Raw genomic sequence first — 22633 nt, 5'->3', positions numbered from 1 at the left:
AAAGATTCACAGGTAAAACGAAATCTCCATACAACCTATGGTCAACTTAATGACTTCTCAGCAGTATGAAGTCAAAATGTGAAATGATACTACTGTACTAACAGGTACTAGATTTCTAAAGTTATTATTATGATATTAAAGACTTACTTTAGATTTTTCAGTATATAATGATAGCACAATATGAAGTCAATAGCTCTTGATTTTCTTGCTATGTTATATCCTGTGACCACTGATGGTAATGTGGAACATTTCCTGCTAGTTATTCATTGATTAAAAAAAAAAAAAAACCACCTCATTTTTCCAGAGACTGGGCAGGAGATAAGATGTCAAGAAGTAATGAAATGAAAGAGGAGAATGCAAAGGAACGGAAAAGAGAGAAACATTAAAGTGATGTTATTTTTTTCCCCTGTGTATGCAGATGGACAGGAAAATTATAGCAGTAATTGCAGACTCCTTTTCACCAAAGACAGAATGGCCTTGGGGAATTAGAGGATGAGAGATAAAAATCCAATGAAACTGCATTCTCATCCAGGCTCCATCTTAGTGGCTGGATCTTGCTTTGGCCAAAGTCATTTACCCTTTTCCTGCCTTAATTTCTGTAACTGTTGAAAAAGATTTGCCTCTTTGAGTATTTGGGAATATGAGTAAGATAATTCTTCAGAGGTCCCCAAAACTGGTCAGAAAAAGGTGCTATGAGAACACCAAGTAGTACTATTATTATTGAGCTGTGTACTCCTGTTGGCATGAGTCATCTTGCTCCAGACACAGAAGCAATTCCAAGTGTGGCTGAGCATCAGAGACAGTGAGAGGAGGCCAGTGCTCTTAGCTGGACTTAAGGCAGATCTTAGTTGCAATGAAATCTGCCATTCTCTGGTTAAAAAACAAAACAAAACAACAACAAAAAAGGGTGGGAGGGCAGAGGGAAGGTGGGACTTTTAAAATAAGTATAGCAGTGTGATTATACAAAATAGACTTTTGAAATTTAGTAGTCAGTTCAAATACATGCTTTGTCACTTAGTACTATGACCTTCGGGGCTACCCATGTGATGCAATGTAAAGAATCCACTTCCGAATGCAGGAGACGCCAGTTTGCTCCCTGGGTCCGAAAGATCCCCTAGAGTAGGAAATGGCAATCCACTCCAGTATTCTCGCCTGGGAGAATTCCATGGACAGAGGAGCCCGGTGGGCTGCAGTACATGGGGAAGCTTGGGCAAGTTTCTTCAAACTTTGTTTTTCCCATCTGTAAAATGGGGATTATAATACTATCCACAGGGCTGTTGTAGGGACTTAAAAAACGTACACGGTTTCAAAGACTCTGTACGGTTAGCTAATATTATAATTTATAGGAAATAGGAAATATGAGAAAGTTGAAATTCAGGTTGGCAAATAAATGAATTTTAAAAAAAGTAAGAGAAAAAGACAAGTTTGTATTTCACAAAACATTAAAAGATTTAAGGGGTCCAGGAAGAGGCAAACTTGTTGTGTCGAGTCTGAATCCACTCTTATTTGTGGGTCCGTGGCAACTTGTCAAACCGTTGCTATCTGGCACACAAAACACAAACAGGAAAAACCTTCCGTGTGCTTCAATAAAAAAGGCTTTCCTTTTTAAAGCGATATATATATATATATATACACACACACGTATAAATTTTTTTATTTTTTTTGGAAAAATCTTAGATACCCAATAGCTCTTATAAAACAAAGCTCAGATGCTGTGTTTCTGTTGTTTTAGAGAGAGAGCAATCAGGGGCGTTCAGATTACTCTCTCTTTGAATCGCGCTTGGGGCTGGGAAGCCTTAGGCATAAGCCCCGGGGGCAGGACGCCTTTTTTTTTTTTTTTTAATCGATCCCGGAACCTTCGCTCGGGCGGCGGGGGCGGTGGGGAGGCGCGGGAGGGAGGGGTCTGGCCGCGGGGCGCGGCACCGCTCGCCCATCCCCCGAGCGCGCGGCGGGGCGGCCGGCCGGCGGCCGCGGAGGATGCAGAGGGGCGGCGGCGCGGGCCCGACCCAGCCCGGGCGGCGGGGCGGGCGCCGCCCGAGGGGGTAGGGCGCGCGCGGGGGCGCGCCGGGCCGGGGAGGCGCGCTCCGGCCGCGCTCGCTCTGCTCGTTCGCTGGCTCGCTCCCTCCTCCCTCGGCAGCCGCGGCGGCAGCAGGACAAGGCGGCGGCGGCTGGGGATCAGACATGGCGGCGGATCTGAACCTGGAGTGGATCTGCTCCCTGCCCCGCTCCTGGACTTACGGGATCACCAGGGGCGGCCGCGTCTTCTTCATCAAGTAAAGGACCGGGGCCGGCGCGGGGGGCCCGGAGGGGGGCGGGAGGCTGGCGACCGCGGGACAGCGCGGCCGGTCGGTGCCGCTCCGGCCCCCTTGGCTCCCCACGGCGCCCCCACTCACGCCCCGTCTCGGCTTCTTCTCTCTCCCCCTGCAGCGAGGAGGCGAAGAGCACCACCTGGCTGCACCCCGTCACCGGCGAGGCCGTGGTCACCGGGCACCGGCGGCAGAGCACAGGTAACGCCGAGCCCGGCCGGGCCCGAGCGGAGTTGGGCTCCGCCGGGAGGCGGCGGCAGAGCCTCGGCCGCCCGCTTCCCCGCCTCGCTACCTGCCTGGAGCCTCCGTCCCCCGGGAGACGGCGAGGTGGGGCGGAGGCCGGCGGGTGCCCCCCGCCGGGGGACTTCCCTCGAGTCTCCGAACGCCCCTCTCCTCTGCCTCGGATCGCCGCCAGCCCGCGGCGCCCTCTGCCTCATCCCAAACTGCTCACCTTCCCCCCCCTCACCCCCGTAGGGTGGCCCACTCCCGTCTCCCGGGAAAGCTGGGACCCTGAGTAGTTCCTCCTGCGGCCACTCCTGAGTCCTCCTGCCGCCCCCCGGCCCCCTTGCCACCTTTTAGGAAGTCCTTTCCCTGTCCCATCGTGCAGCCCCAGGATCCTGCCTCCGGTCCGCCGGGAGAACGTATCCACAACCTCCCTGGCGGTTTCCTCCTCCGAGGTGGGACTTGGGGGTAAGGTGGCTGATGGAGGAGGTGAGGCGTTCGGGGGTGCTGCGATCGTTCCCCGCGCCGGAGCGGCTGGGGAAATCTGGGCTCTTTCCCTCGTGCAGCCGGGGCCGGAGGAGGCATTTGCAGCTGCAGTTGCCCGCCAGCCCGATTCAAAGTCCCCGGCGGCAGCACCGAGGTCGCACACGCCGCCCGGAGCCGGTGGGCGTGCTAGGGGTGGGGGTAGGGGTGTCCCGCGTGCGGGCCTGGGTCCCGGATTGGAGAGGGTCGCCGGGGAACCAGCTCGGTGCCTTGGTGCCTTGGGTAGCTGGTTTGAAGGCTGCCTGTGAGCTGAGCTGGAGAAGAGCAGATTGGAGCCTCAGTGCTGCTCTGGCTTTCTTTTGTCAGTCTTTGTGTACATTCTTGAAACTTGTTTGCCTTTGAAACGTAACATGTGTTCTCTTCCTGGCCTGCCTCTGTTACTGGTGATTGGAAAGGCTTGAGAACAGTTTGGGTGGAAGGTGAGGCCGGCTTCAGAAAAGCTCTGTAGAGCTAGTCTTCCGGGATATTTCCTCTCCAACTCCGAGGTTCTCTCTTAAAGTTGCCAGGTTATTGAACAAGCCTGTCTCCTGTATAAATGCTGGAGTTCAGCACAGTGACTAATATCCCCAAATTTGCAAAAAGGTGGAGGAGGAAAGAGAAAGCTGGTGTAGCAAGCATGATGAGATTCCATTTTTAAGGCATTTCTGACTAATTCACCGTCATATTTCTTAACTCCTCAGTGTCCTCTTTGACTAAAATGTACATTTTGTTCTTTGGCATACGTATTGTCAACTTCAGTGGCCTCTTTGCCTTATGGATAGTAACAGGTTTGTGTCACAAGAGACAATGTGATATTTAGGTTATGTAGCCTCATTGTCTCGTGGAATTGGTCCATGATTATTTTGGCCATGTGAAATATATATTTTTATCGTATTTACTCCCCAGGTTTGATAACATTCACACGTCAGAAAAATTTTATTCAGCTTAATTTGATTTTTGAGAGATGATCTTGATTTTTTTTCCTGGTTTGGTTTATTTTGCTTTGATTTTGTACACACATCAGTGATGTTTTATTTCAGAGCGGTATCATGATTAAATCCAAGCCACTGGTCGTTAGTAAGTAATTTGCAAGCACAGAATGTTACCATCATTCACCTGCTGCCAGGTTTATGACTTGAAACTTCACATCTCTGAAAGCCAGATCTGTAGAAACACACATGTATAAAGCATGTGATGTCAGATTTCATTCCCCTTAATTAAATACTTAGGAAGTTCTCTCTCATCAGTGACACTTCCCGGATGGATTCACTTATGTAGCTGAAAGGTGTGGTCTTAAATAGACTCAACATCCTTAGGAAGAAGTGGGTGTTACCTTTTATGCACAGTCTTTTTCTTTGATTTTTGGGGGTATTTTGGCCTGCTGTTCATGGGTATTTACTTGGGATTAGAAGGCGTCCCTTGGCTTTTTTTCCTCTCTACTCTGATCGAAGTGTATAATTCTGTCAGATAATCTCTAATGTGGTTGATAGTTTTCTGGTGGCATTACATATGACTTGCCATTTCCCAAAAATGATATTGTATCTACTATGAATTTTACTACTAGTCTAATGCTTTTTTGCGGGGTGGGATTAGAAACTTAATAAATGAAAATCACTGATCGTGAAAAGAAATAATTAAAATGGTTTGAAACTTACTGTGCTATTCTGTTGAAGTAATACTGATTGTGAAATACATGTTTTTTAGATTTGCCGACTGGCTGGGAAGAAGCATATACTTTTGAAGGTGCAAGATACTATATAAAGTGAGTCTTTTTAATTATAATTTTTTTCCCTTGGTAATTCAGATGTTGTGATTAACCTATGGTTATATGTAGAGGTACAATCATGATTTCTTAAGGTTTATCGTATTTTATTGATTTTATGCTTTATGAGTGTTGGAATTTGAGGTAAAAGACAACACTCAGTTTTCTTATGTTATTTGCCTGATCATTCATTGATTTAGCAGTTAGATCATTTATGGCTACAGTTACATTTTTGACACTTCTGTATATATTCTTGAGTGATTGTAGTAGTTTGTCTTTAGGATGTTACCTTTTTTCTTTTTAAGTGAATTCTGTTCATGTGTATTTTGACCAGAGCTATTAATAAGTAGTGAAAGTGATGTAAAGCTAGGTTACAGTTTGATGGATAGTGACAGGGCTGAAAGTAAAAACAAATAAATATGGAATATTTCACAAACATCTGTGGGAGCATTGTTTCTAATTTGCCTCAGTTTATGTAATAGAGCTAAGTTTCAAAGTTTCATATCTAAATGTTTTACAGGCATTTGTGTTTGAATAAAAGCCTTTCAGTAGCACTTTAAAAGGACAAATGACCAGTCCTAATCTTTAAATTAATTTTATAGAATATTGAAATAGTTTCTGTTAACTGTTAACTTGACTGTGCTTGGAGACAGATACACCAGTTTGAGGTCAACATTATGTAGGAAAATGTTTTTATTCCTCAAGAGAACATAAAGATGGTTTTATCTTCATTTTAAATTAGAAACTGTTTACTTAAGAGCTTGTTTTAAAAATTTTTGTTTCATTTTAAGGAACTGAGGCTTGAAGGAGAATGCTTAACTATGAGATTTGGTTGAGATGTCATTGGCTTATTAATAATAACAGATACCTAGCTTAAGGTACCTCTGCTTCATCCAGCCCAATAAGGCATTTTACTGAGTGCCATTTTAAAGATGATGCCATACCTCACTAAATTATAATTATTTACATGGCTTAAACATTTTTTTTAGAATGATTTTTTATAAAATATTAAGGGAAATAGACAGATATTAGCTATGCTTGCTGTTTTTGGATGTAGAAATGGAGAAAGCAGAATGAAGATACAGGAATGGAGTACAGTTTCATGATGTGGTCCTTCCCTGGATATGTTTCATTTGCAGCTTTTATTTGGAGATTGTGCTGTGCATCGTTAGATGGCCTAAAAAACAAAGGCATGAGTAAAGTGCAGAGTCACCAACTGTTTTCTTTAGAGTTCTTTTTCATCCAAAGTGAGTTTGTATTGTCATGAAAGGGATTCTTCTTCTTTTTTTTTTGGACAAAGTATTGATATTTCCGAAGACAGGTTTTTTTGAATGGAGTTCGTTTATTTGTATCCAGTATAATTTTAACTGCTGTACATTAAGCCTCGCTGATCTTGCAGAATAGGAGTCACACTGTAGTTCTCAATATTATTTAAATTTTGGTGAATGTGTACATCCTTAGATGAATGTTTATTTGGCAGTGCAAAATGTTACTCTGTGCCGGCCGAATATGTGTGTTTTAATGTAGAACTAAGCTGTTAGAAAAGACCGAGTTTTCTTTTGTTTCAGTAGCCCTTTTGATTAGAGTTTCTTTTATGTTGACTTAAACAAATTAGAATCTTATTTGTGTCATGCCTAAGTTTCTCAGGCACATAAGGACCGCATTCAGAAAGCTGTAATAATTTTACTTTAATTCTACATGCATTTTTAAGCTAGTGGGTTTTCATCATGTGGTATTGATAGATAGCCAATCGTTGTGTCCAAAAGTAGCAATAAAGAATTTACTTTATGAAGGTAATTTGTTCTAAAGTTGAGCACGTTTTAGAAATATACATTCATTAAACCTCTAAACTTCTTTTAAGTAGAAGTTTAAAGTAACCATTGAGAAATACATGATTTGCTGAATGTTAGGTGCTACAGTTTTTCCTTTCTGGGTTGTATCAGAAGACTAATTTCTTTAAAAATCAGTTAAATCTCTAATGTGGGCTGTCATTTCCTCAAAACCTTTTACCTTCTTGTGTTGTTATGAGCAATTAGGAGTGCTTGATTATTGTAGTGTACGAGGGGCACTGCTTGTATCTGAAACTTCACAGTTTGCAGAGCGCTTTCACGTATGTTACCACGTCTGAATCTCGTTTTAATTGTGGTTGTCGTCAGAAGAACTCTTTTCCTTGTCACACCACATAATAAAACAACAGAAACATGCCTTTGGAACTTAGGAGTCTGCAAAGACGGCAAGATGAGAAACAGCCGGGATGTGAACTATATTTAGAATGTTCAGAGTAGGAGAAAGGATAGGAGTTTGCCTTAGGAAAGTGATGGCTGTTGGTGGATATATTTTTCACTGTGGGTTCTGTGTTATATGAAGAAAGAAGGTTATTGACTAGATTATAGTAAAAGGAGGTGATGGGGTGAGCGCGGTGGGTTTTGTTCACGAGAGAAGATGAAAGGCAGATAAAAGACCTATTGATCATCTTGTTATTCCTAATCCTGTGCTCCTGGGAGGCTCCCAGAGCAAGAAGGGAGACCAAGAACTGGAGTTGTTTCTACTTCAGTTCCCATGTGAAGTTCATTTAACTCTCAAATTCTCGTCGGAACAAATGGTGGTGGTGGTTCAAAATGGCAGATGGCCAAGAAGAATTTATCTTTGGATTGTATCGATGTTTTAGTGTCAACACCTGCATTCCTTTGGGCAGTAAGAAGAGCAGAAGGAAGGCTGGACTGTGGCCTTGACCCACTAAGACAGTGGAGCTCAGTCTTTACATCTTTAAATTAGGCAGGCTGGAAAAGGCAACTTCTCAGTTCCAGCCAACTTTCAAATTTCTTTGAATTTTATATGGTTCTGAGAATTTACACTATTCTGCAGAATAATGCACTCAGAGTGCCAAAGAAGAGATAGTATGGGAAATGTGGAAAGTTACTTAGCTTTCAGATCCTGCTTAACTCTTTAATCTCTATCTTTAAGCTGTGTGTAGATAACCACAGATAAGTCTAAGTAGAGCCAAAGCTGTGTGTGTTCACTCTCTTTCTGTTGCCACAGTTTGTGTTTTGTGTACTTATCTTCCAGGGAGAGTTGTGTATGTACAGTTAACAGAGCTCACTAGTGTCAACAGAGGGGCGGATCAGAGTTAAGAGTTGTATAGATTTGAGCTGGATAATCCGTTTACTTTATACAGTTTTTGAAATTGGTTCTTTCATGAAAGTTTACAGTTAGGAAACAGAATATAAAGAGAAGGTATTTTACTTTAAATCACTTTGGCCAGAAAAATGTTAAAATTTGAAAATTCTTTATTGTAATGATAAATATTTAGGTTTTTTTTTTTAATGAAGAAAGTTTGCCTTAAGCTAGCCAGCCAGCCTCTAAATTATTTTATTGTGTGTGTGTGTAAATACATATACACAGTCTGAATTTGATTATTGTTTCTATATTGCTTTTTAACACTTAATTCATGCTTTTTATTTTTGGGGAAGAATGCTGAAAGTTGCCGGTGATTTTTATAATTTATGAAGTATAGCTTTAAATATTCAAATAACTCAGCTCAAAGTGCAGAAGATAGTCATATATTTGAAGGTTATAAAGCTTTCTGCTTACTCCTTGAAAATATTACTTAATGACTCTGTAATGACAGGTCATGGTAGCTTAAAATGTATGTGTCATTGACTGTTACTTTGTGCTTCAAAGCTTTAAGATGGTTAATTTAAAGTGCTAAGTAAATCTTAAAACAATGCTCTCTGAATAGTGAGCAACTTTGTTCTAATTATCTAGAGGTCATTGTCTTATGTGACAGTTTGGGTATCAAAAAATGTCTTGGCAGGGTCATAAAGTAGTATGTAAATTTTGTGAGGTTATACTTTCATATTGCTTTTTCTCTTGATTTTAAATTTAAAGTTCTGAAAATTGAACTTAGATATGCAAATAGAGCAGTGTTTGATTTTTTTTTTTGACTAATGAAGTTTCATTTCAGTATCTGCTATAGTTGGAGCTAATGTGTGCTTAGAATTTCAAACTAATCTGCAGTGAGGGGAGTTCTAGTATGAAATAGCCATTTAAAGTTGCAAGTGAGAAGAAAATCTGTTTCTTCATACATTATCACAACTCAAACTAAGAGTGAAGACAGGGAACATAGCTGCTGTGAGAATGTGAGAATATATTGCAATGTATTTGATATTTAAAATTGTTTAGTATGGTCGTACTGTAATATTTTAATTGGGTGTAGCAACATCATGGAGATTTCAGAACAATTCATGGAGATTGTACATCTTTTCCATATCCATAACAGTATTTGGAATGAGTAGTCCTTCTGTGTATGAAGCACTTTATGCTAATTTGTTAGGTACAGTATAACAATGAACTGTGATTTCAGCCTTCAACTGTGGTATAGAGAAAAGCATGTGGAGTATTAAAGGGAGATGTTGTGGGGCCCATGGACTCCTAGCGTGAGACACTTCAACACAGCATTTGATGAATTTAATACTCACAGTAGCCTTTTTTTACCTTTTCCCCCTCCTCCCTCTGTGCCCTTTTTCATGATGAAACTGAAGCTTAAAGAGGTTAAAGGCCTGTTGTAGGTCTTATAGCTTCACTATTAGTCACTATCATTCAAATTAAGGTCTCTGGGCTAAGACTCTTCTAGACCTAAAAATACAGAGCAGTATAAACAGATCCTATGGTATGTGTCCCTCCATAAATAGATTGCTTGGAAATAGAGATCATTTCAAAGAAACAAAGTACAGTGGATAGGTTAGTAGTGTGTGTGCTCACTCGCTCAGTTGTGTCCAACTGTTTATGACTCTATGGACTGTAGCCCACCAGTCTCCTCTGCCCATGGGATTTTCCAGGCAAGAATACTGGAGTGGGTTGCCATTTCGTTCTCCAGGGGGTCTTTCTGACTCAGGGATCGAACCTGCATCTCCTGTGTGGGCAGGTGGATTCCACTGAGCCCCCTGGGAAGCCCCCTATGTTAGTAGGTACGTTAGTAGGCACATGAAAGCCTTTTTAACACCTCAAAACCTATTGACCAGTATTTTTTTAATAGAATCTCGGAATTTGGTCATGTCTTTACATCCACTCAAGAGTGCTGGTGCTGGGCACTATTCTAGGTATTTGGTGACACAGCTGAGGCTTTCCTGGAGCCTGTAGTCTTACTAGGAAAAAGAGACATGGAAACAAAAAATGAGATTTCCCTGGTGGTCCAGTGGTTAAGAGCCCTCCTGTCAATGCAAAGGACACATGCAGGTTCGATCCCTGGTCTGGGAAAATTTGACATGCCTTGGGGCAGCTAAGCCCATGCACCTAAAGCCTGTGCTCCCCAACAGGAGAAGCCACTGCAGTGAGAAGCCCGCACACCACAACTGGAAAGTACCTCCTACTCACCACAGCTAGAGAAAGCCTGCACAGCCATGAAGACCCAGTGCAGTGGGGTTGTTTTAAAAAAATGGAGCAAACATATAATTTTAAAACGGCATCCTCATAAAGGAAAAGCAGAGTGTTTTGTGACAGATTAGGAAAGTTTCCCATAAATGTTCCAGTGCTAAAGTGTATTTAGGGTTTCAAGGGTGGGATAACAGGACTTCCAATAACGTGAATTTTATCATGGAATCTCGTGATCCTTTTTAGTCCCAGGGCCATTGCTCAGGACCAGGCCTGCTCATCGTCTTCTTGTAGTGCCTGCATATAGCTTAATGCCAGCATCTGGTGAGCTCCTGGTAAGTGGTGTCTGTGCTGATACTGCTGGCCTCCAGCCCCCAGAGGAATTAGTTGGGGCAGGACCAAAGGAGTCCCCACAGAGCAAGTGACTGCATTTGGGGAGTCCCTTCTGGATTTCTCAAGTGATTTCCCCCTTACGTGGATGGACCTCTTTCTTGGTTTGTATTTCTGATTGTCAAAGCAGGTGTAGTTTAGGAAGGAGGAAGGAAAGGGGAGTAAGGAAAGAATTGGTTGAAAGAGTCAAGGAATCGGAGGCCACAGAAACTGGTAGGATGTAAACATCCCTGTTTAGGTAGCTCTGTCCTACAAAGACAAGGGGTTTCTCAGTGCTTGTGGGCAAATACTCTCCCCTGGGACCTTTTCACTTTTCTATAAAGATACGTATAAGTTGGAGTTAAATGGTGAAAAGTGACATATATAGCTATGTATGAGCAAATTGGAGTTCATATAAAAGTGATGCTGGTTGTCAGTCAAATGGCATCCTAAGAAGTCAGAGGAGGAAGAAGAAACTTACTTAGGGGCAGGTTGAAGGGGAAAGGCTTGAAGGAAGAGGCAGGCGTTGAGTTAGGCCTTCAGGGCATGGCTGGAATTCACACATATACCAAATACCTAGAATAGTGCCCAGCACTAGCACTCTTGAGTGGATGTAAAGAAAAGACCAAATTCCGAGATTCTATTAAAAAAGTACTGGTCAATAGGTTTTGAGGGGTTAAATAGTGATGAATAGTGATAACTACCCTGCTGGTAGGTGACTAGAAAAAATGCTAGGATAATGGGAAGTCAGACTAGGAATTCTGTTTGGAGCTACATTGTGTCTGGTTTTTGAATGTAAGGCTGAGATTTTCATTTCTAGGCAAGCCACTGCAGGTGGGTTTGGTTTTTTTTTTTTTGGTATAGCATTAATAGCATAAGGTGAAGGTATTGAGAGATTTTAATGCAGGCAGCATGGCTTAGAGAGGGGCAAAACTTGGAATGGAGGAGTCCCTTTCTGGGTCTGTGGCTGTAATCTGGGAGTTAGTTAGTGCTGGAACCAAGTTGGTAGCAGCGGGAATGGAAAGGAAGGAGGCCATTGATCAATGTTATTAAAGAGGAGTTGACAGGCCTTGGGAGTCTTGGTGAGCTGGGAGGTTGTCAGAGAAAGAGAGGTCAAAAGTTACTTAGAGGCCTTTGTGTCTGAGTGGCTACAAGAACGATTGGGGCCTTTGACCAGAATAAGGGGGTTGGTGGTTGGGGGGAGCTCTAGGTAGAGGTGTTAATGATGGTTTGCTTTTTGAGCTGCTTACCTCAAAAAGGACATCACATTTTAGGTGGCTAAAATCTGGCCTTTCCAAAGGACTCCCAACATTATCTTCTATTCCCCCGTCATGAATAAGAAACATACCCTCTACCCCTTAAAATGCTGTCTCAGCTGCTTTATCTCCAAATAGCATATGAAGATCCAAGCCGTCACTGTCATATTCTTTCATCCAATAACTCATTCAGCAAATACTTAGTGAGCACTGTGTGCTGAGCGCTTTAGGTTTTATGAATGAAACAGACATAGACCTTGCTCTTACAGAGCTTATAGTTAAATTAGTGGGAGAGACAGTGGTAACAATCACAAATGTGCAGTCGTAGACTGATAAACGCAATGACGTGTGCATGATGCTTTGAGCAGATGTGTTGTGAGGAATTGGTCCAGTATGGAAGAAGCCTTTCTCACAAACGTAAGGAGTAAACCTTCTTCTTGAAGCTCAGCTGTGAAACTGCACAGAGTGATCAGAACAGAGCAGCACAGAGTCACCTGGCAGATGAAGAATTAATAGCATCTGGGCTTGAGATTGGACTGTAACCTGAATGACAGTGTTGCTGTAGCCAATGAAAGACTTGGGGTGGGGTTGATGTGAGGTGGAATTTTAGAAAAAAGGAGAAACACTGCAACAGAAGTTACCCTCTACTATCTACTAGAGAGCAAGGCTAAGCTGACTATGATTAAATTATGATTTTAAGTATTATTTCAGTCCCAGTGGTAAGGTCTTCCAGTTACCTAGTCATTCACCAACACATTTTTTCTTCCAATTCTCTTCAATACATTTTGAATTCATAATTACATGCCTTAGTGAATAGGACACATCATTAAACAAAATATACCCCCCAAACTCTACTCTTCTGGGGAGTGGGATGGTGGGGGAGGGACTATCAGACAAAGAAAATATAACATTGATAAATAAGTTTTGTGGTATGTAAGCATATATAAGTGCTGTAAGAAAAAAAAATTAGAGCTAGATGTGGAGGATCAGGAGAAGAGTGTAGAGGGATGGGTGTGGGAGAAAAAAACAGTGCAATCAGAGGACAGGCAGGGGTGTGTGGGGCCTCATTGGTCGGTATAATTGGCTGTTGACATGGGGTGATGTGGAGCTGTCGCAGGTCTGAGCAGAGGAAAAGTGTGGTCTGATTTCGCCCTTTGAAAGGGTCAGTCTGTCGTGTTAGATGAGACTTCGGGGAGACTTAGTGGAGCCCCTCCAGCGTAAGTTCTGCCCCTCATCAGATTCTCTCCTTTTATTTCTTTTTAACACTTAGCAGGATTATGATGAAATACTTAATCCTATAACCACCATATTTCTTTTAAGCTCCCAGTGGTTATCAGTACCACTGATTTAATAATAATAACAGCTTTTCAGGGGTGGAAGAGAGATATAACCATATTAAATAAACCCTTTTATCCTTATTTCAGAAATAGTACATTGAAAAACCACATTTTAAAATCAAGCCAGTGCTTGGTTAATACCTGTTTGCCTACATACACTCGTGGTAGGTAGCCTTCAGGAAAAGCAGCTTGTTTATAGCTGTATTTTCTGTCCCTCAGCTTAAACCTTTCTCATAATACTTCCTCAATAAATATTTCTTGATGAGTTTTGATGATGACAGTGATCTTAATTCCATGCTATTCAAAAGCCTTATAATGTTGCTCTTTGTGAAATTTAAATATTCTCATTATGTGACAGTCTGTCTATCCCAGTATGAATTAGGAAATCAGTTGTTTCTCGAGTGTGGCTTATGTGACTCTCCTCCAAGATACAGATAGGATCTTCTCAGAAGCCCAACTGAGGGACCAGAACCAGGATGAAGCCAAGATACTGCGGGGACCTGTGAGGCTTGTTGGGAGACAGACCTTGGCAGTGACCATGCTGTTTCCACTTAGAAATGTTGACGGTTCAGCCTACTGTGATTTGGAGAACAGGGGAAATACTGAAGTCTGTCTACTGTCAGGAGTAGTATGAGTAAAGCAGACAGAGTCCACTTAGAGACCACTGAACTCAGTGGATCCTAGAAAGGCCTGAGGGAAGTAGAAGGTGGGCCTCATGAGGTGTAGGTCACAGACGTGTCAGAGTCACTCGGGGAAGTCCTTGGTTCCTTAGAAGTAGCCTCCTGGCTACTTGGGGATTATTCTTTGAAGTAGCCAGTAATTCCAGAAGCACTAAGAGCATCCCTGTAGACCAGCGGTCCCCTGTTAGGAACTGGGCTGCACAGCAGGAGGTGAGAGGCAGGTCAACCAGCAAAGCTTCATCTGTGTTTACAGGTGCTCCCCGTTGCTTGCATTACCACCTGAACTCCATCGCCTGTCTGTGGTGGCATTAGATTCTTTCAGGAGCATGAACCCAACCTGAGCTTGACTTATCCCGAAACCATCCCCCCTGTCCCAGTCCATAGAAAAACTGTCCTCTGCAAAACCTGTACCTGGTACCAAAAAGGTTGGGGACCGCTTCTCTAGACTGTTAACTCTTCGGAGGCAGAGACTGTGTCATAATCATGTTTCCAGCATCCGACACATAATAGGCAATGAGATGTTTGAAATGAAGACCTATTAACAGATGGTAGGAAAAGGAAATCTGAACATCCCAGGACATTTTCCTGCTTCTCATTTGTCATCTAGTTAGGATTCATACTGTTGCAAATGTCAGTGACCCAAAGCCAACTATTATAAGCAAAAGCCAGCTCTTCTCGCACGTTAATTCCAGGAGGGACACAAATGAATCCTTTAAGGCCCTTTCTTACCCACCTTTTTTCACTTGAGAAAGCTTTTCTCCACTTAACCGGGAAAATGGCTGCCCACAGCCCCTAATTACATTCTTTTAGCTGTTTAAATCAAAAGATAAGGTTTCTTCTCTGTTCCCCAATAAAAATTCCTAGGGACTTTGACTGTCTTGTATCCCATGCCCACCGCTAGAGTGAAGACTGGTCCTCTGGTCTTCAGTCATTTTCTGTCCTTAGCTGAAGCTGAGATTATAATACTATCAGCCAGCCTTCCAAGGACCCGTGTGATAAGAGAGAAAGGCCAGGTTCATGCAGGAAGTCGGAGTGTGAAAGGCTGCATGATCAGAGACTACCGCTCCTCCCTGGTATACAGGGCACAGTGCTAAAGGCCAGGAAGGCCGTGAACTTGAGCATCTGCAGGCTTCTAAGAAGTGATAGTATCAGTGATGACAAGGCCGCTTTCTGCTTTCCGTTGAAGAGGGAGTAGCTGAAGATACACACAGGGTGGTTCAGGCCTGGACCTGGGAGAATGGAGAGCAAGTGTTAAATTCTGAGGATGAAGCCATAGAAACCAATCCTGTCCCGGCTGCCTTGAGCAGGGGGGATTGAGGAAACCAACTTGGATTTAGTACACGTGGCAGGGTCGAAACCCCACCCCGCTGGAGCACACCAGGGATTCCCTCTGGTTCTTCTGAAATCGCGGGCCACTCTAATTCCCACACAATGTCAGTGCTTGAGTAATGCTACCCAAACTTGCTTACTACATACATCCCGTGGATGTTCTGCACATTCTTTCCCTCCATCCCTTCCAAGTGACTAAGATTCTTTATACATGTTATTTCTTTGGGATAGATATGGTCCTCAAAAGAGAATTTGCCTCTGAGATGAAAAATTGCTTTAGTCTTCTTACTGACTTAATTCCATCAGCTTTTGCTGAATTTGGTTGAAGGTGTGTATAATACCCATTTTATTAAATGTTTACAATAAAGCTGTTCAACCTAAAACTTAAAACTCAGTAAAATGGGACAGTATGGCCCAGTCTTCAGAAAAGGAATTACTCCTTGCTCATTTTCCATAGTACAGCTCAATGGTGCAAGGAAAGTAACATGTTAAACCTAGTGTCAATTGTTTTTCTCTGAAAATTCATCCGTGGTACTACATTTACTTTGAAAAATCTGTTCTACCATGGAATATAGATGCATCTAATAATGATGGCATTTTAAAAAATTTAGTAAAGAAATGTCAGAGAATGATTCCAAATCCATCTTAAATGTGTGTGCTTTTTTCCAACCTGTTTTATAATGTTAAGTGTTTCTTTCTAATTATAGAAGTAATGCATTTTTATTATAGAACATTTGGAAAAAAACTGAAAAGTATAAAAGAGAAAATAAAAATCACCCAGTCCCATTATGCAGAGAGAATTTCTATTAATATTTCAGTATATATGCATAAATATTTTTAAAGATTTGGGTCTTATTGCTTGCTAGTACTGCATTGAATATTGTTTTCATTAGTTATATTGCGTGTCCTCATGTCATTATATATTTATTCATTGGAAGATTTTTTATTAATTGGATAGTCTGTCTTATGAATATATAATAGTTTAATCATCCTATTTTTAGATGGCTATGAGGCTTCCTTGGTGGCTCAGTGGTAAAGAATCTGCCTGCCAATGCAGGAGACACAGGTTCAATTCCTGGGTTGGGAAGATCCCCTGGAGAAGGAAATGGCAACCCACTCCAGTATTCTTGCCTGGAGAATCCCATGGATAGAGGAGCCTGGAGGGCTACAGTCCTTGGGTTCTCAAAAGAGTCAGACACGACTTAGCAACTAAACAGCTGTTTCCAACTTTTTGCTGTGAGAAAAATCCTGTGTAATACTCTTATATGTATGTTTGTTTCCTAGACTTGGAATTATTGGGATAGGGTATGAGCTTTTTAGAGCTTTCCTGGTAGCTCAGTTGGTAAAGAATCCACCTACAATGCAGGAGACCCCGGTTTGATTCCTGGGTCAGGAAGATCCGCTGGAAAAGGGATAGGCTACCCACTCCAGTGTTCCTGGGCTTCCCTTGTGGCTTAGCTGGTAAAGAATCTGCCTGCAATATGAGAGACCTGGGTTCAATCCCTGATTTGGGCAGATCCCCTGGAAAAGGGAAAGGCTACCCACTCCAGTATTCTGGTCTGCAGAATTCTGTGGACTGTATAGTCCATGGGATCCCAAAGAATTGGATATGATTAAGTGACTTTCACTTCACTCACTCATGAGCTTTTTAAAAGATTCATTACTTAACGTTTTGCCCAGTTGCCCTCTAGGAGATTTGTACAAAGTTATGATCTCCCCTAGTACATGAGAATGTATAAAAGTGCCCCTGTTTCTCCAGACCTACAATAAACCCTCTGATTGAACCGGTGAAATTTGAAGGTATTTCTTGAAAAATTTGATGAAGAATCTGTGTGGGTTGTTATTAGCGATTCTGATAATTTGGAACAAGAATTAGTCTTCCAGTTATCTGTTGTTACATAACTGACTATCCTAAAACTTAGTAGCTAAAAACAGCAATGGTTTATAATCTCTCCCCTTTCTTTGGGTTGACTGGGCTCAGCGAGACTGTTCTTCTGTTTGCTGTGCTGTAATTGAGGTCAGTCATACAGGTACATTCAGCTGGAACTTGGTGGTGGCCGGAATTTCCAAATGTCTTCTCATGGCCTCTCATCCCTTAGTGGTCTATCTAGAATTGCTTGGTAACAAGGCAGCTGGGCTTCTAAGAGGGAATATTCCAAGAAGACAAGCTGGGTATAAGCATTTATGTAATAAAACCTATGCTTGTTTTATTCCTGCTCATGTCCTGTTGAGCAAGTCACATAACCAAGGCCAAACTCAAAAGTGGGAGAGAACTGTACAAACCTCTGAGTACAAGGAGATGTGGTTCATCGCAGACTGTTGATATAATGGACTACCAGAGATAGTAAATAAGTTTCGAGTAGCATTGCAATTCTAATTGATTAGCAGTAGTACTTTGGAACACTGTATTCAGAAGAATTTGGAGAGTAACTTCTGGATCAGTAGGAAAGTATATTGTGACAAGTTGATGTTTGCAAGGGCTCAGGTGAAGATGTCGGTATAAAGGTGTATTTACCATCTTTAATATCTACAAATTTATATGGTAAAATTATAAACCTCAAAATGAAAAGCAATTCAAGAGCTTGCATGTAGGCCCAAATATTTTTAAAACATAGGAGCACTTGAGTAAATTGAGTCGTAAGCTTTTGTTCATCCTGGGTTCACACAATTAATACAACTGGAGTATAAGATGTCAATTATTGGTATCTTGTGCTAGATTAATTTGCAAAATATCCATTTTTTTCACCAGGATTGCTCTTTCCCATTGCTGAGTGAAAAAGCTGTAGCAGAGTTCATTGATGAGGAACAAGTACCCGTATTAGTGATTACAATGGTGTCCAAGGTCATGTGTTGGTGGGTGGATGGCTAGATAGACAGATAATCTCACATATATATGTATTTGCATTGTGAGTGTGTGATTTTAAGTGCTTGACTGACTTGTGAACTTGACCTTTGGATTAACTTATGTGATTTAGCTAGTAGTATCAGTGGCAATATTTAAGAGTAGGCACTATAATCTATGCATTCCCAGGGAGACTTATAGGAAAATGTTACTGTTGCTCTTGATACAGTAGTGTAGAGTCTCTCTTACCACATACTAGACTTCCCAGAGGAGGTTCCATGTGTCAGTAGTTTGGTGTTTGTCCTACTCCCCTTTCTTTGCATACCTATCCAGGCATACATTCATTTATTTATTTTTACCAAGGAGAACTTGTCCTATGTGTGCGATTCTTTGACTTTTCCTTTTTATTTAATATCTTAGATCTCTTCATGTTAGTAGTTAGAAGTCAACACCAGTCTTTCAGTAGCTACAAAATATTCATTAATTATTTAGCTGTACCCACCCCTATTGTTGGACATTTAGTGTTTTTCCATTTTCCATTTTTCCCCCTCAGTTTCTAAAACCGTTGTTGTAAACATATTTATACGTAAATTTTATGGTCATATGCAAACATTTTTATAAAATAGATGTGGAAATTGCTGAGTTAGGTTGTATATGTATTTTAGCTTTTGATAAATGTGGTAAAACCCTGCTAAACACCATAAATAGTATCTGAAAATATTGAAATGTGTATTGTAAGATAAATGAGAAGCAGTATTTTTCATTAAGTTCATGGAGATACATGCAAAAAATAAGAAAGTGGTAGAAAGTGACACATTGTACAAAGCTACATAATGAATCTGAAAGCCCCAAATGATAATAGTGCATCACTCCCTAAATTCCTTTTGGAATTGGAGTTGGACCAACTATTGGAGCCCTTCAACAGTCACATTCAGATTGGTTTATGGCTTTACTCTTTGTGGTTAGGCCAACTTCCAAAAACTCGTCACCATTTTATCCTTGCATCATGCAGTATATAGGATTATTATCTCCTGTATCCTTGCCAGTACTTGGAGTTACCAGACTTAAGTTTTGAGAGAATCTAATGGACAAAAGTGATATCTTGTTTGAATTTGCATGCTCTTGGTTTTGGCCACGTTTGTCGTCTTTCCCACTGTTTGTCTCCTGTTTGAGTCTCTTCTACAGATTGCTTCTTCCATATATTTTCTCTATTCTTCTCTTGCTATTTTTCTTAATGATTTATGTCATTTATACTTATTTGTATTTTTGATATCAGACCCAGTTAGCTTAATAGAGCTCTCCAAAATAGTTTTGTTGTGCACCCTGGTAAGTGAAAAAAAATTGGTTGTATTCTCTCATTACATGTCTATTGATTTACAGGTTATATACATGTATTGTCATCAGTCTATGTCTTACAGCTTAATAAAGCTTATTTTTTCCTTACTTTATTGTGTCTTAAAAATAAGTGTAAATAGGGGTGCTGACCTGTCTAACAGCTCAATGGAGAGAGTCCAGTGTGCATTCACCTAGGAATTTAGGCGTTCTCCATGATACATGATGTAGGCCCATCATAGGCCTGTTAAATTGGCCAGGAGGAGATGCTTTTTGTCCTGTGACCACAGTGTGCATATCTGTAAGCCTCTGGCCGCTGAGTACTCTGGTGATGTGGAAAGTAGCCAAGGGTCACACCTTGGCTCTGTTACCTCTGTTAACCACACAGCTTGGAGAAGATTGCTTATTCCCACTAACAACCAGTTTCTTGGAGAGGGTAATTCTTGTCTGCCTTCTTCATAGGCTTATGATGTGAGTGAATATGTGAACAAACTTGGAAAAACTGTAAACCATCGTGTACATTATGAAATACGTGGGTATTTGTTTTGCAAGGCCATAACATTTCGTATATAAGATGGGACACTTCCAGATCATTTATGCTGGAAAACAGTTGAAAATCCTGGCCTACTAATAGTGGTTCAGAAATATTTCAAAAAAAAGAAATCTTTTTGGTTGCACTGCACGGCATGTGGGATCTTAGCTCCCCGACCAGGGATCGAACTCCTGCCTACCACATTGGAAACACAGCCTTAACCTCTGGACTGCCAGGGAAATCCCCAGAAATATCATTGTAAGTCTTCAACTTGTGTAGATTCTAAGCTTCTTGAAGGTAGAAACTGTCACACAGGCTAGTCAGTAAGTTTTGTTGTTGATGGTGTATGTACATTTAATAATATATATATTTTTGGTTTTTAAAATGTTTTTTTATTTAAGAAAGCCCTGTGATTTAAGCATTAGAAATCAGCTTATTTGTGAAATACCCAGTGGCACCAAGGAAGACTTTCTTGAAAGAGTAAAGTAGCTTTTGTCCAGGGCTGCAGATAAAAGGCAGGACCAGCATGAATATATTCTCCAGGGTAGAGAAGAACTCAGGGCATTGTAACGTCAGGGCCTGTTATGTAGGCGGAGTGAACTGAATTATGCGGGAGGTGGTATAGGATACGGTGTACCCAGGAGTGATGATGAGAAGGCAGTTTGAACATGTAAAATGTTGTGCTTTAAAAATGTGTTTACTAACTTTTTATAATGAATGTATTATCTGTAGAATAAATTATTATCATCTGCAGAAGGTGGTAGATGAAGGGGGCAGAAATAAAAGAACTGAAACCCTGATCATTAATACAAAGGAATAGGAAAAATTGGGATGGCAACTATAGAGGTTTAAATATAGAGGTTTGAAATATTTTACAAGTATCAACAGTCAGGCCCTGCAACAGTGTTGGAAAACAGGCGCTCATAGGCCTGCGCTGCTGGCTGACCAGGCCGGCCCGTGACCAGTAGTGGCCTGGGTAGGCTGGGACTGGAGCTCTGGGCAGTGGGCCAGGTGAGGTCACATTCCTTCTGAATACTCTCCTCGCCTTCCCTCTCCTTTGATTGTCAAAACAGCCCCGCAGGGTAGAAAGCTGGTCAGGCCGAGTCCAGTTAGAGTCACTAAACCTTTTATGCTTACCCAGATGAGTGGGAAGGGGAGGTGGTGTGCTTACTTATTATATCTACTTTCAAAAACTTATTTAAGACTCTCGGAGGAGGTAGAAGACAGTGTGCGAAAAAGAAATGAAATCCTTTGCAAACTTGGAAGAATAGCTGTGTTTCTCAGAAATAGTTCATGCTGAGGAATTTCTGTCTCTCAGAAAAGAATGATAAAAGGACTTTTTTTTTTTCTGATACAGAGAAATCACAGGTCCATTTTGAACATTTACCTAATAATCCAGATTTTTTCAAAGTCATGTCAAGCACCACCACCCCCCGTTATTCTTACGTGAATGAGTCTCAGTCCAGCTGCTGTTCCTTTCCCAGTGGAGCTGCAGAGGAAACTAAATTGAAAACAGGCAGTATTATTGGTAGGAGAAATAAACTCCTTTGATGGGGTTCTACATCTTTTCTGTATATGACAGTTCCTACCTAGTATCGTATTAAAGCCTCCTTGCAGAAGACCCTGAGATGAAAATATTTTACAATTTTGGGCTTCAATTCCTCAAACACATTGAAGGAGAAATGTAATAGATGATTCAAGTTGAATAGATATGATTAATCTTGCTGCATCGGTTACTGCTGTATAAGAAGCCATTTCTAAACTCAGAGGCTTAAAATAGTCACTGTATATTGCTGAACACAGAGCCCTGGGTTGGCTAGGCAGTTTCTCTAGTGTCTGTTGCATTTACTCTTTCTTTTTTTAAACTTCTTATTTTATATTGGAGTATAGTCAGTTAACAATGTTATGATAGTTTCAGGTGGACAGCAAAGGGACTCAGCCATTCATATACAAGTATCCATTCTTCCCCCAAACTTCCCTCCCATCCAGGTTGTCACATTTAGCAGAGTTCCTTGTGCTGTTCACTAGGATCTTGTTGGTTTTCCATTTGAAATATCTTACTGTGTTTACTCTTGTCTGAGATCAGATGTGGGTCAAGCAGGAGGCCCTGCTGATCTTGGCTGGTCTGGGAAGGTCTTTCCTGAGATGGTAGAAAGGACTGGCCCCTCTTCCGCAGTCTCTCATCCCCAGTAGGCTTCCCCAGGCGTGCTCTTGCGTGGAAGGCAGGTGTGCAAGCAAGTGTGCCGAAGTGCTCCAGGTCTCTTGAGGTCTGGGCTCGGAATTAGGGCAGCATCACTTCATGCACTGCTTTCCGTTGGCCAAAGAAAGTCTCACAGCCAGCTCCAGTTCAAGATGGGGAGAGAGAGATTCCATCTTTTGAGAGAACCTGGAAAACCGCATTGCAAAGGTTGTACATAGAGGGTGGAGAATTGGGACCTTTTTATAAGCTGTTGTGTAGTGCATGTGCCCCCAAATTTACTGAGCCCGTTTTGAGGTTTATGCTTCCTCTGCCTCAGATAGGGGATTACACTGATCCTGTTCACACAGTTGATTGTGTGTACTTCCATTACACAGAAAATTAACTGGACATGTGTGTACCAGTCTCTATTGAATCAGTTAGTTGCTGACGCCTTTCGAGCAGGGTTCTTCTTTTTATTTTCCCCTTTCATGATGTGTTCAGTTGGTTTGATAGTCTTATTGAGGCTAAGTCATTTTAAGGTTCAGAATGAGCCCTAGTGCTTCTATTGTGGGTGGTGGAGAAGATATTGTAGGTT

At 41.6% G+C, this 22633-nt stretch overlaps 1 protein-coding gene across 13 annotated transcripts in view; it reads left to right on the top strand.

Moving 5' to 3' along the window:
• Positions 1-2132: 2132 nt before the first annotated feature.
• Positions 2133-22633, top strand: part of PLEKHA5 (pleckstrin homology domain containing A5) — a 256829-nt gene continuing 236328 nt past the window's right edge. For all 13 annotated transcript variants that reach the window (XR_014082634.1, XR_014082633.1, XR_014082636.1 and 10 more), the window contains exons 1-3: positions 2133-2273; positions 2428-2507; positions 4755-4812. Coding sequence is in view for 8 of the 13 variants with exons in the window: in XM_081592278.1 (XP_081448404.1) it covers positions 2182-2273; positions 2428-2507; positions 4755-4812 (230 nt within the window). In the remaining 5 variants the exon portion in view is untranslated. The remainder of the gene's footprint in view (positions 2274-2427; positions 2508-4754; positions 4813-22633) is intronic.

This window comes from Giraffa tippelskirchi, chromosome 4 (assembly GCF_054371585.1).
Source record: "Giraffa tippelskirchi isolate mGirTip1 chromosome 4, T2T-mGirTip1v1.2.pri, whole genome shotgun sequence".
Taxonomy (NCBI): Eukaryota; Metazoa; Chordata; class Mammalia; order Artiodactyla; family Giraffidae; genus Giraffa; species Giraffa tippelskirchi.
Note: the sequence above shows the minus strand (reverse complement) of the source record. Positions and strands in the feature narration are given on the sequence as shown.